We start from the raw sequence: 12961 nt of genomic DNA on the forward strand, positions 1-12961 counted from the left end.
GGAGGCGTGGCGCGCATGCGCGTGACCACACCAGGGCTCGATCAAAGGCGGCGGGAAGTTGGTTTTCTGAGGAGCAACTGAGCCGCTTGAAGAGGATTGGAGATGACAGACCAATAAACAAACATTTCATTGGCTTAGCCTGCTCAGCCTCCCGATTCTCCAGCTTCCTATTGGACCTTTCAAGCAGGGTAGGGGCGTGACTCCCGGGGCTCCTCCCCGCGCTCTGGCCCAGCCTCGGGGTCCGGGGCTGAGGGAGCGGGACGGAAGTGAGTGGGTCCCGCCCCTTCCCCCTCTGGTCTTCGCTGGAGCCGCCGCTGCTGCCGCCGCTGCCCCCTATCCGGCGAGCCGGAGTCTCCGTGCCGTACCCTTGGTCCCCGGCCGCGCGGAGCCGGGATGCACTGCTCCTGCTGTGGGTCCTCATCATGGAGACCAAACGGGTGGAGATTCCCGGCAGCGTCCTGGACGATCTCTGCAGGTACCGCGGCGCTGCCCCTGCCCCCTTCGTCCCCTCCTCGTTTTCTCTCACATTGGCCGACCACGGAGGCCTCCGCGTCTCTCCCCCGCCCCCATCCTTGTCCTCCCTTTCCGGTCCCGCCGCTGCTCGCTTTCCCCGCTCGACCCTTCTCTCGGACGATACTACCCCTCTCTCTCCGCTGCAGCCTCCGGGTTTCTCACGGCCCCTCCGTCCTTCTTCGCGGAGCCCCGGAATTTCCTCATTTTCTTAGTTCCCCAACTCTTGTTTTCCTTCAAGTGATGCCTCTGCGCCAAAGCCAGGGGTCTGGAGCGTTTTTTTGTTGTTGTTTTTTTCCGGCTGCCCCTCCCCCTCCCATTGTTTTTTTCCTGCCTCTGACTTTTATAGACCGTTTCCCCCTCCTCCCTCGGTCTCAGGCCTCAGTTCTGTCCAAGATCCCAGGGTTTTGAGTCTTAGTAGTCCCACGCCCCCGGATCTAAGCAGGGAAGCGTTTTCAAACTTAACCTTTCGCCGGTGCGTTCTCACGCGTCCGTGGCATTTTCTAAATTGCTATAAGGAATTACTGTCTTGTTCATTCCCAAACTTATCATTGGAGGAGGGTGGGGGATAGAGAGTTGCTCTTTTTTTCCCCCCGTTCTTTAATTTTCCTTACAGGAAATTCTCAACCGCAGTGCTTTAACTCATGGTATACTTTTAGAAGAGAAATTTGTTGCTTTCTTCCCTCTTGTTAGCGATGATTTCAGATAGCCAAACTTAAGGAAAATATTTTCTTGTTCCGAAATAAAATTTTTGGTGCAGTAATAACCTGTGTTGTTGCCGGCTAGTTGGATTGTGAAATAAATTACAAATGAGTAAAAGGTTCTGACAAAATAGCACCTTTCAAGTACAATTAATTACTGTATTTACGTTTAGAAGTCTGACTTTTAATAGTTGTGTCGCCTTCACGCCTTTTTTATTTTTATTTTTTTAATGGGGAGGAAAGAACTAATACATGTGGAGGGTACTTACTGTTGTGTGCTAGGTATTGGGTGCTCCCTGCACGTATATCATATTATTTAATCCTTGAAACAGCTCCTATTTGGTGCAGTTATTTTCATTTTCATCTGATAGTGTCGGTTTGTAATTTACACAAGGTCACATTTCTTGTAATTCTGAAAATCAAGATTTGAAACCTAAGCCCTTTCCCCTACAGTGTCTGTGCTTTTTCTCCTACGCCAGGTAGACGTTACAGAAAGTCAAGTCTAACATTTTAAACCTCGCAAAAAGTACGTGTAGATAACTAAATAGACTGATTTTGGAACTAAAAAGAATTAATGTTGCTGTACTTCTTTGGTGATGCTGTGATTATAATTTTTGAAATATCGATTCAGACAAACACAAAATGCACTTATTGTCTATGATCCCACTTTCATAAGAAAAGAGATTTAATGTATATTTATCTGTGTGGATGAACATACACAAGAAGTGAGATGATGATTTTTATTTTTTTACTGATATTTTCAAGACTTTTTAAAGGATGTGTATTTTATAGTTAGAAAAAAAAAGTAAAGATGAGTATGTGTTTTTTAAAAGGTGAGCAGTAATTATGTATGGATTAGTAGGGATATAGGTTAATAAAAAGATGGGTAATCTCACACTTTTTACAAGCATCTAAAATAATCTTCCTACTAGTATGGGTTTATTTTGATTTACAGAGGATTACATCATTGAAAGAAGTCCTGTTAACCATTATGAAGGTGATTGATTTTATGTGGAACCTGTTTACTCACAAAATTGTTGTGTTTTGTAAACAATATGTTAAACATCTGTTTAGTGTTACAGGTTCTTGGTTTTCTAGTGAGTTTAAGCAATTTTATACAAATCTTTTGGAATAGGGTAGCATTTTTTTTTTCCTTTAAGAAACAAGAGTAACTTTTTTTTTATTAACATATAATGTATTATTTGCCCCAGGGGTGCCGAGAGTAACATTTTTGTAATTACTGTGTTTTGGCTACATAAATAAGGATTATATGTTTAAAAATTAGGGCTGTCTACTTGACTAATAAACCAAATAACCATTTCTTAAAACTTCAAGTTTTAAAAATCCTTCCATTTTAAAGTTCATATTTATAATATTTTTGATGGTTAATTTAAAGAATTTTAATGTAAATAATTCAGGCTGTTATAATTGTGGGTTTTTTTAAGAAATAAATTTACTAGGAATTTGTATTTAATTTCTATAAAAATAAAGCTTATGTGGAAAAAGGTTAATTTTTCTGCTCTTTTAAGTACCTCTCGATTTATGTGTTTGGTTTTGACTCTTGTTTTTATGTATTCCCTGCTTCTATTGTTTATTATTAGTATATTTAAGAAGTTTTTTGTTTTTGGGGCACCTGGGTGGCTCAGTGGGTTAAGCCGCTGCCTTCCGCTCAGGTCATGATCTCGGAGTCCTGGGATCGAGTCCCGAGTCGGGCTCTCTGCTCAGCAGGGAGCCTGCTTCCTCCTGTCTCTCTGCCTGCCTCTCTGCCTACTTGTGTTCTCTCTCTCTCTGTCAAATAAATAAATAAAATCTTAAAAAAAAAAAAGTTTTTTGTTTTGTGTTCTCGATTTCTGATAAATTACATATTCCAGCTAATCTTGTCTACTTCAGTCATTGATCATATAGTAATACATTTGGAAAAATGTAAAATTGAGAATGATTTTCATGTAAAAAATTAGAGGAGGAGACTTGCATTCTCAAGAAGTGACTCTATAGCCTGCTTATAACCTAAGACATGGGATGTTATTTTGCAGATGGTTTCGTATGCAATATTCCATTTACTGGGACACTGTGCAGCCATTAGGCGTTCCTAAGGCAATTAGCAAACAGTAAACTGAAAGAAAATATTTGTGTCTTGAAATGATGTATACAGTATACTATTGAACGTAATACATAGTCATTTGATGCCTTTTGTTAAAACAAATTTTTAAGTGTTTTGTGTGTGTGTGTGTTTGTGTATGCACAAGGAATGTCTGAGAGTATATACACCAAACTGAAAAACACTAGTTATTTCTGGGTACAATGAAATTAGAGAGGAAGGAAAGACGGTCGTCTGAAATGTTCTAGTGAACATTCTAGTAAACTTGTATGTAAAAAGTCAGTCTGCCCCATTTTATGGTGATACATGCCTCTGTTGCACCATGATTTTGACATTAAAAGTCAAAGAATTTTTCAGTACCATTTAAATTAGCTTATTAAATACTTGAAAAACACGTTTTTAAAGTAAAAATTGGAAAACTACAGCTTGTTACGCTTTTAAAGAAATGCTTGGAGTTTTTTTAAAACCCCTTTAAGAATTAAATGGTGAAGCCACTCTCCTGGTATGTTCTGGCAACTAATGTTGCTGCTATTTTGGTGATTGTGTAAGCTAATCAAATAATTCTTGCTCATCTTCAGGTTGCCATTTTAGTGTTCATCATTAAATGATGGTTCATCACAATTTTAGTGTTCCATCATTAATGTACTAATTGTAGTTCTATTAATGTTCCATCGGTAGGAAAATTGAAAAGATGACATTTTGTGAGGTGGAGAAATTTTTCCCATAACAAATTATGGAGAAAAGCATTTTATTTCATATATACTATGTGTACACACTTCTTTTTTTTTTTAAGTAATCTTACACACGATGTGGGGCTTAAACTCAAGACCCCGAGATTTAGTTGGGTGCTCCTCCAGCTTAGTCAGCCAGGCATCCCTGCGCACACTTTTAAATCTTTAAAACAGATAAAAAACATTCATAGAATGAAAGCATCAAAGTGTAATTTTCATTTATTAAAATTTCTTTTTTTTTGAGAGCGAGTGCATGCTTACAGTGCTGAGGGGCATGGGTGAGGGAGAGGGAGATAGATTTTTTTTTTTTTTTTTAAATTACATATTTGACAGGGAGAGCAGCAGAGGGAGAGGGAGAAGCAGGCTTTCGGGTGAGTAGGGAGCCTGATGATGGGTTTCATCCCAGGACCCTAAAATCATGACCCCAGCCAAAAGAGGCTTAACCAACTGAGGCACCCAGGTGCCAGGGAATCTTAAGCAATCTCCACAACCAGCCTGATGGCAGGGGTTCATCTAACGATGTTGAGATCGTGACCTGAGTTGAAATCAAGAGTCTCTTGCCTGGGTGGCTCAGATGGTTAAGCATCTGCCTTTAGCTTGGGTCATGATTCCAGGGTGTTGGAATGGAGGCCCCAGTCCGGTTCCCTGCTGAGCCTGCTCTCCCCCTCTCCCTTTACTGCTCCCCCCTGCTTGTGCTCTCTCGCTCTCCCTCTGTCAAATAAATTAATAAAATCTTTTAAAAAAAAGTCTGTTGTCACTTAGCAGAGTGAGTCACCCAGGAGCTCTCCTTTTTCTTACAAAGTGTTTTAAAGAAGTCAGTTTTTCTTTTTTTTTTAAGATTTTATTTATTTATTTGACAGATAAATAAGCGTGAGCTTGCAGAAGCAGGGGGAGTGGCAGGCAGTGGAAGAAGAGGTACCTGCTGAGCAGGGAGCCCAAGCCCAGTGCGATGCAGAGCTCCAGCCCAAGACCCTGAGATCCTGACTTGAGCCAAAGGCAGATGCTTAACCAGGCTGGTCACCCAGGCTCCCCAAGAAGTCAGCTTTTAGTTTTAAAAAGATGTATTCATGTGTAAGGTTAAAAAAAAAAAAAAATCGAAGAGTATGGGTGAAGTTAGAAAAGCAGCAGTCTCCTGTCCTACCCCTTTTTATCTCAGTTCTGCTCTCTAGACTTTTACCCGGTTTGTGTTGAATTCTTCTGGTAGATAATTTAGTATTTTAACATATACTTGGACTAGTTTCTTGTTTTATCAACTTCAGATGCTGGATTGAGAATTTAGTTAACCTTGGTTGATATTAGGTGAGGGTTTAGTTTATCAAAAGCCTACTGATGCCTTTGCCCTACTTCCAATAGTTATATCACTATTTTAAATTGTTATATTGGTTATCTTTCTGCTTTATGAACTTATGGACAATATTTTGAGTCTGTATTTGATAAGGTGAGGCAGTCAGTGCCCCATCTTTTCTTCCATTTCCTGCTACACATTCCCTCAGTTTCTTAAATATTGATGATAATTACATTCCGTTTTGTAACCTTAATGAGGGCTGTTACACTTTTTACTGTTGGTTGACTGCAAAAGCTGAGCAAGAATAATAGCATTTTTATACAGTATAACTTTGTACAAATTTTTTCACAGTGCATGCAAGTTTACAATGGTTAGGATTTTGTCTTTTCCCTCTAGCCATAGTTAGGATCCCTTTTGTAAGGATCTTGGAAGAGAATGCCAAAATGAATTCTTCTTTCTTATAGTCTCCTAATTGGTCAAAATGATGCTGCCTTTTATAGTTTTTTTTCTTTTAGAAAAAGAATCTTAAGTGTTCTTCATTGTTCCTTCATTCTCTCTGGCTATTCTTTTTTTTAAGTGATCTCTATACCCATCACAGGGTTTGAACTTAAGACACCTAGATCAGGAGTTGCACGTTTTTGTAGCAGCTGAGCCAGCCAGGGGTCCTTCTTTCTGGCTATTCTTGAAGTCTTTTTTTTTTTTTTCCTCTCTTTTTGATTGTATTATTCTAGTTTTGGCTTTTGCTTTATGTTTGGATTATGATTCTCAGGTGCATTTATTTCTCTTTAAGCCCAACACATTCAAAATAGCTTCCTCCTCTCCAGCCCTGTCTTTATTTTGTCCTTTATTTTGTCCTCAGTCTTAACACTATCTATGCTACAGAATTTTTTTCCTGGAGGGTGCCTTCTTGGACACCTCCACTCTTCTAGCCCAATCTGGACTGGGTGTTCCCTAGTCTTGCCAAACAGCTGGCCTACTAGAATTCTCTTTCATGACTCTCCCTGGTTGGGTCTATTATCTCTTTAGATCTCATGTTTTATGCTTTCTTTGTTTTCATTCTTGTTTTCCTGGTGCACATTCTAAAGAATTTGCTTTGAGGGGGTTATTAGAAAGTAAACTTCTGAGTCCTTATACGACTAAAATGCCTATTTCTCTTCCCCCACTTAATGTTCCCAGGTGGTCCAGGGTTCAGACTTTTTTGAGTACCAGGGTTCTAGGAAACAACCTCAACAGTTTTCTTCAGGGCCAGTTCTTTCAATGTAATTTTTTCTTCATCATGCCCCAGATTTTCCTTTATGTTGGATGATTTTTTTGTTGCTGTTCCATATTTAAGATGAGGGTATAAGGGGCTTGTTTATTGAAAGGCTTCTCTTTTATGTGAGTAAATAGGGTGTTAGCTCTTACATTGGGAATCCTTGAAAACCAGTTTTGCTTTGGGGTGCCAACACCCAAACCGATCAGCTAAAGTTAGAAAAGAGCCTCAAATGTTGTTCCCCTTCCTCCACTCTTGGAGGAGAAAGTCCTGATTCAGAGGAGTGAAAGAGGACACTCTTTCACTTAGACGGTTTTCTGTTACATAAGTAGACCTTGCCCTTTCTCTCTCCCTTTTTAAGAATTGAAGTATAGGTGGGCGCCTGGGTGGCTCAGTGGGTTAAAGCTGCTGCCTTCGGCTCAGGTCCTGGGATCAAGCCCCGCATCGGGCTCTTTGCTCAGCAGGGCGCCTGCTTCCCTTCCTTTCTCTCTCTGCCTGCCTCTCTGCCTACTTGTGATCTCTGTCTGTCAAATAAATAAATAAAATCTTAAAAAAAAAAAGAATTGAAGTATAGGTGACACAATGAAACATTAATTTCAGGTATACAATAGAAGTGATTTGAGTACTGTGTGATGCTGTGCTCACCACAAGTGTAGCTGCCATCTGTTACCATACAAATGCTATTAAAATACCGTTGACTATATTTCCTGTACCATACCTCTCATTTCTGTGACTTACTCATTCCAAACTGGAAGTATGTATCTTCCACTTCCCTTCACCCATTTTGCCCATCCCCCTAATCCCTTCCCCTCTGGCAACTATCAGTTTGTTTTCTGTATTTATGGGTCTGTTTCTCTTTGTTTGTTCATTTGTTTTGTTTGGTTCCAGACATAAGTGAGATCATGGTATTTTTCTGACTTGTTTCATTTAGCTTCACTTGTTTCACTGTCTAGGTCCTTCCATGTTTTCACAAATGGCTAGATCATTCTTTTTTTAAAGCTGAGTGATGTTCCATTATATATATTTATATATATTTGCAGATATATATCTTTATCCATTCATCTGTTGATGGACACTTGGGTTGCTTCTATAGCTTGACTATCGTAAATAATGCTGCAGTAAACATAGGGGTGTGTATATCTTCTTGAATTGGTGTTTTTGTTTTCTTTGGGTAAATACCCAATAGTGGAATTACTGGATCATACGGTATTTCTGTTTTTAATTTTTTGAGAAATCTTTGTACTGTTTTTCACAGTGGCTGTACCAATTTAAATTCCCACCAACAATGCACGAAAGTTTCTTTTTCTCTGTATCCTTGCCAACACTTGTTATTTCATGTCCTTTTGATTTTGGCCATTCTGACAGGTATGAGATGATATTTCATTACGGTTTTGATTTGCATTCCCCTGATGATGAGTGATGTTGAGCATCTTTTCATGTGTCTCTTTGCCATCTGTAAAAAAATGTCTATTCAGGTCCTCTACCATTTTTAATCAGATTATTTATTTTTTGATGTTGCATAGGTTCTTTATGTATTTTGGATAATAACCCTTTACTGGATATATCATTTGCAAACATCTTCTTACATTCAGTAGGTTGTTTTGTTGTTTTTGTTTGTTGATGGTTTCCTTTGCTGTGTAGAAGCTTTTTATTTTGGTGTAGTCCCAGTGGCTTATTTTTTGCTTCTGTTTTCTTGCCTGAAGAGACATACCCAGTAAAATGTTGCTAAGTTTGATGTCAAAGAAATTACTGCTGAGGTGCCTGGGTGGCTCAGTCGGTTGAGCTTCTGCCTTCAGCTGGGTGGTGATCCCAGGAGATCCCACTGAGCAGGGAGGGAACCTGGTTCTCCCTCCCTCTTCTGCAGCACCCCTGCTTGTGTGTGCTCTTATCTCTTGGTATCTAATGAATAAATAAAATCTTTTAAAAAATTAACTGCCTGTGTGTTCTTCGAGGAGTTTTAAGCTTTCATGTTTTACATTTAGATTTTATATTGAGTTTATTTTTGTGTGTGGTGTTACAAAGTGGTCCAGTTTCATTCTTTTGCTTGTAAATTTCCAGTTTTTCCAGCACCATTTATTGAAGAGACTGTCTTTTTCCCATATATATTTGTTGTAGATTGACTGTATAAATAAACGTGGGTTTATTTCTGGGTTCTCTGTTCCATTGATCTGTGTCTATTTTTGTGTTAGTACCCCATACTATTTTCATGATTATAGCTTGGTGGCCTTCCTTTCTTTCATTCCTTCCATCCTTCCTTCCTTCCTTCTTTCTTTCAGTTTTATTTATTCATTTGTCAGAAAGAGCCCACACAAGCAGGGGAAGCCTCAGGCAGAGGGAGAGGCAGGCTCCCTGCTGAGCAAGGAGCACGTTCTAGGACTCCATCCCAGGACGGTGGAATTCTTTTTTGGTAGTGCCTTTGTCTGGTTTTGTTATCAGGATAATGTTGGCCTGGTGGAGTATATTTGGAAGTTTTTCTTCTTGTATTTTTTGGAATGGTTTGAGGAGAATAGGTGTTAACTCTTTAAATGTTTGGTGGAATTCACTTGTGAATCAATCTGGTCCTGGACTTTTTTTTGGTGGAAGATTTATTTATTTATTTATTTGTTTATTTGACAGAAAAAGATAACAAGTAGAGAGAGAGGCAGACAAAGGTGGGGGGCGAGGGAAGCAAATCCCCTGCTGAGCAGAGAGAGCCCGATGAAGGGCTTGATCCTAGGCCCTGAGATCATGACCTGAGCCAAAGGCAGAGGTCTAACCCACTGAGCTACCCAGGCACCCCTGGAAGTTTGTTGATTACTGATTCAATGTGGTTACTAGGAATCAGTCTATTTAGATTTTCTATTTCTTAGGAATCAGTCTATTTAGATTTTCTATTTCTTCCTGATTCAGTGTTGGAATATTGTATATTTCTAGGAATTTATCCATTTTCTTCTAGGCTGTCCAATTTGTTGGCATACACCTTTTTTATAGTAGCCTCTTAACAGTCATTTTGTATTTCTATGCTGTCAGTTCTTCTCATTTTTTTCTGATTTTATTTATTTGGGTCTTTTCTCTTTTTGAGTCTGTGTAAAGGTTTATCAATTTTGTTTGTCTTTATACTTGGCTTCATTGATTTTTTTTTTTAGTTTCTTATCATTTATTTCTGCTCTGATCTTTTTTATTTCCTTTATTCTGCTAATTTTGGGGTTGTTCTTTTTTTAGTTCCTTTAGGTGTAATGTTAGATTGTTTGAGATTCTTCTTGTTTCATGAGGCAGGCTGTATTGCTATAAATTTCCCTCTTACCAACTATGTTTGCTACGTCCCAAAGATTTTAGACTGTTGTGTTTTCATTGTCATTGGTCTCCATGTATTTTTTAATTCCCTCTTTAATTTCTTCTTTGACCCATTGGTTATTTAGTAGCATGTTGTTTAGTCTCCACGTGTTTGTGTTTATTCTAGTTTTTTTTTTTTTCCTTTTATTTTTAAACTTTTAAAAAAGATTTTATTTATTTGAAAGAGTGAGCATGAGCAAGTACGTGCAGGAGCTGGGGGGAAGGGTAGAGGGAGAGGGAGAGCTGACATAGGACTGGATCCCAGGATCCTGAGATCATGACCTAAGCTGACATCAGACATTTAACCAACTGAGCCACGAAGGTGCCCTTCTAACTTTTTTCTTATAGTTGAGATAACAGTTTTACACTGTTGTGGTCAGAAAAGATGCATGATATGATTTCAGTCTTAAATTTACTGAGACTTCTTTTGTAGCCTAATGTGTGATCCATCCTAGGAGTGTTCCATGTGTATTCTGTTGTTATAGGATGGAATGTTCTGTATATATCTGTTAAGTCCATTCAGTCATTCAAAGACACCACTTCCTTACTGATTTTTTTTTTGCCTAGATGATCTAGCAGTTGATATAAGTGGGGTGTTCAGGTTCCCTACTATTGTTTTACTGTCAGTTTCTCCCTCTATGTCTGATACATAGATATTTACAATTTTTATATCATCTTTGTATTGATATTTTTATCATTAGGTAATGCCCCTTTGTGTCTTGATACAGTATTTGTTTTGAGGTCTGTTTTATCTAATGTAAGTATTCCTTCTCTGTTTTCTCCCCCCCCCCCCCCCCCCCCCGCTTCCATCTGCATAGAATATCTTTTTCAATGCCATTATTTTCAGTCTGTTGTGTCTTTAGGTCTGAAGTGAGCCTTTTGTAAGCCGTGTATTGCTGGGACTTGTTTTTTGTCTATTCTGTCAGTCTGTGTCCTTCATTTGGAGCATTTAGACCATTTACATTTAAAGTAATTTAAATTACTTTACATTTTTTTACATTAAATTTACATTTAAAGTAATTTAATGTTGATGGGATACTACTATTCAACCATCAAAAAATGAAATCTTGCCATTTGCAATGACATGGATGGAACTAGAGGGTATCATGCTAAGTGAAATAAGTAAATCAGAGAAAGACAGTTATCATATGATCTCACTCACATGTGGAATTTAAGAAACAAAACATGATCATATGGGAAGGGAGGGAAAAATAAAACAAGATGAAGTCAGAGAAGGAGATGGTCACCTAAGTTTGAATAAATTCTAAAAGAATTTCATTTTTACTACTCCATGTTTTATGTATATGTTGTCATATTTTGTCTTTTTGTTTTGTGAATTCTAATTTTTTAGATATAATTGACTTGACTACTTTTGTCTTTCAACCTTCATACTAGCTTTGTAAGTAATTGCTTTACTACCCTTATGTGTGTTTGCTTTTACTCATGAAATTTTTTCCTTTCATAATTTTCTTCTAGTTATGGCTTTTTCTTTTCCACTTAAGCCTCTAGCATTCTTTAAGGCTGGTTTAGTGGTGATGAACTCCTTTCATTTTTGTGTCAATAACTCTTTATCTCTTCTTCAATTCTGAATGATAATTTGCCAGAGAGATTATTCTTCATTGTGTATTTTTTTTCCTTTCAGCATTTTTTTTTTTTAAAGATTTTATTTATTTATTTGACAGAGAGAGATCACCAGTAGACGGAGAGGCAGGCAGAGAGAGAGAGAGAGGGAACCAGGCTTCTTGCTGAGCAGAGAGCCCGATGCGGGACTCAATCCCAGGACCCTGAGATCATGACCTGAGCCGAAGGCAGCGGCTTAATCCACTGAGCCACCCAGGCGCCCCCCTTTCAGCATTTTGAATATGTCATCCTACTTGTTTCTGGCCTGCAAAGTTTTTGCTGAAAAATTAACTGATAGCCTTGTGGGGTTTTCTTTGTACATAAGTGTTTTGCTCTTAATGCTTTTAAAATTCTTTTATTTTTAATCTTTGACATTTTAGTTGTTATGTGTCATGGTGTGGAACTCCTTAGGTTCATCTCTCTCTCTTCTCCTTTTGGGACTTCTATAATGCAAATTTTGTTCACTTGATGTTACCTGAGAGATCCCATGACCTATCCTCTTTTTTCTTTTTTTTTTTAAACTGTTGAGCTGGGGTGCTTTCCATTAGTGTGTTTTCAAGAATGTTGCTTCTGCATCTTCTAATCTACTGTTGATTCCCTGTAGTGTACTTTTCATTTCAGTTACTCTTCAACTGTACTTTTTTCCCCCATATTTTCTATTTCTTTGTTGAAGTTTTTACTGAGTTCCTCCACTCTTCTCTCCAGTCTGGTGAGTGCAACTATTTCTTTGAAGTCTTTGTCAGGTAGATTGGTTATCTCTGTTTCATTTAGCTCTTTCTCTGAGGTTTTGTCTGTTTGTTTGGAGCATATTCCTGTCTTCTCATTTTGCTTGAGTTTGTGTGTGTGGGTTCTAGGAATTGGGCAGAACAGCTCCTTTTAAAATTGAGGGGCATGGTCTTGTGTATGGTTGTCCCCTTTGTATACAGTGTGTGTGCCCAGTGACTTTTACTGGCTGGGGCTTTGGCTGGTATGGGCTTGGGGTCCTGGGGCACTCTGCTGGGACTGCCCTGGTGGGATGTCTACAGCTGAATTGGGCATGGGCCAGGGTGGTTCCAGAACTCTCTGTATAGAGTGTGCCCTGTCAGAACAGCTGAAACTGAAGTGACTGGAAGCAGAGGGAGTCCTGGGGTTCTTTATGCATAGGTACTCCGGCAGGATCGCTGAAGCTGAAATAGGCAGTGGCTGGGGTGGTTTGAGGTTCTCTGAACAGAGGTATCCTGGCAGGGTTCCTGAAATTGAAACAGTAACAAGGTTGGCTGGCCTAGGATGGCCCATGCAGAGGTGCCCTGGCCTAGATGGCTGGAGAGGAGGCTGGGCACAGTGTGTGTGGGGGGGTGTCCCAGGGCATTCTGTGCGGTGGGTTCCTTGGCAGTGTGGTTGGAGCAGAGGTGGGTATAGGCCAGGGATTCCTGGGGTACTTTGCACAGGGGGTGTCCTGGCATGTTTCTCCTT

At 39.3% G+C, this 12961-nt stretch overlaps 1 protein-coding gene across 4 annotated transcripts in view; it reads left to right on the plus strand.

Annotated features, from left to right (window-relative positions):
* Positions 1 to 209: 209 nt before the first annotated feature.
* DCP2 (decapping mRNA 2) overlaps positions 210 to 12961 on the plus strand; it is a 54126-nt gene continuing 41374 nt past the window's right edge. For 3 of the 4 annotated variants that reach the window (XR_007127605.1, XM_047730876.1, XM_047730877.1), the window contains exon 1: positions 289 to 475. Coding sequence is in view for 2 of the 4 variants with exons in the window: in XM_047730876.1 (XP_047586832.1) it covers positions 423 to 475 (53 nt within the window). In the remaining 2 variants the exon portion in view is untranslated. Of the gene's footprint in view, positions 476 to 12961 lie in introns of all 4 variants that reach the window. The other variant, XM_047730878.1, reaches the window with a different exon arrangement.

The sequence above is a fragment of the Lutra lutra genome, chromosome 5 (assembly GCF_902655055.1).
Source record: "Lutra lutra chromosome 5, mLutLut1.2, whole genome shotgun sequence".
In the NCBI taxonomy this organism is placed as follows: Eukaryota; Metazoa; Chordata; class Mammalia; order Carnivora; family Mustelidae; genus Lutra; species Lutra lutra.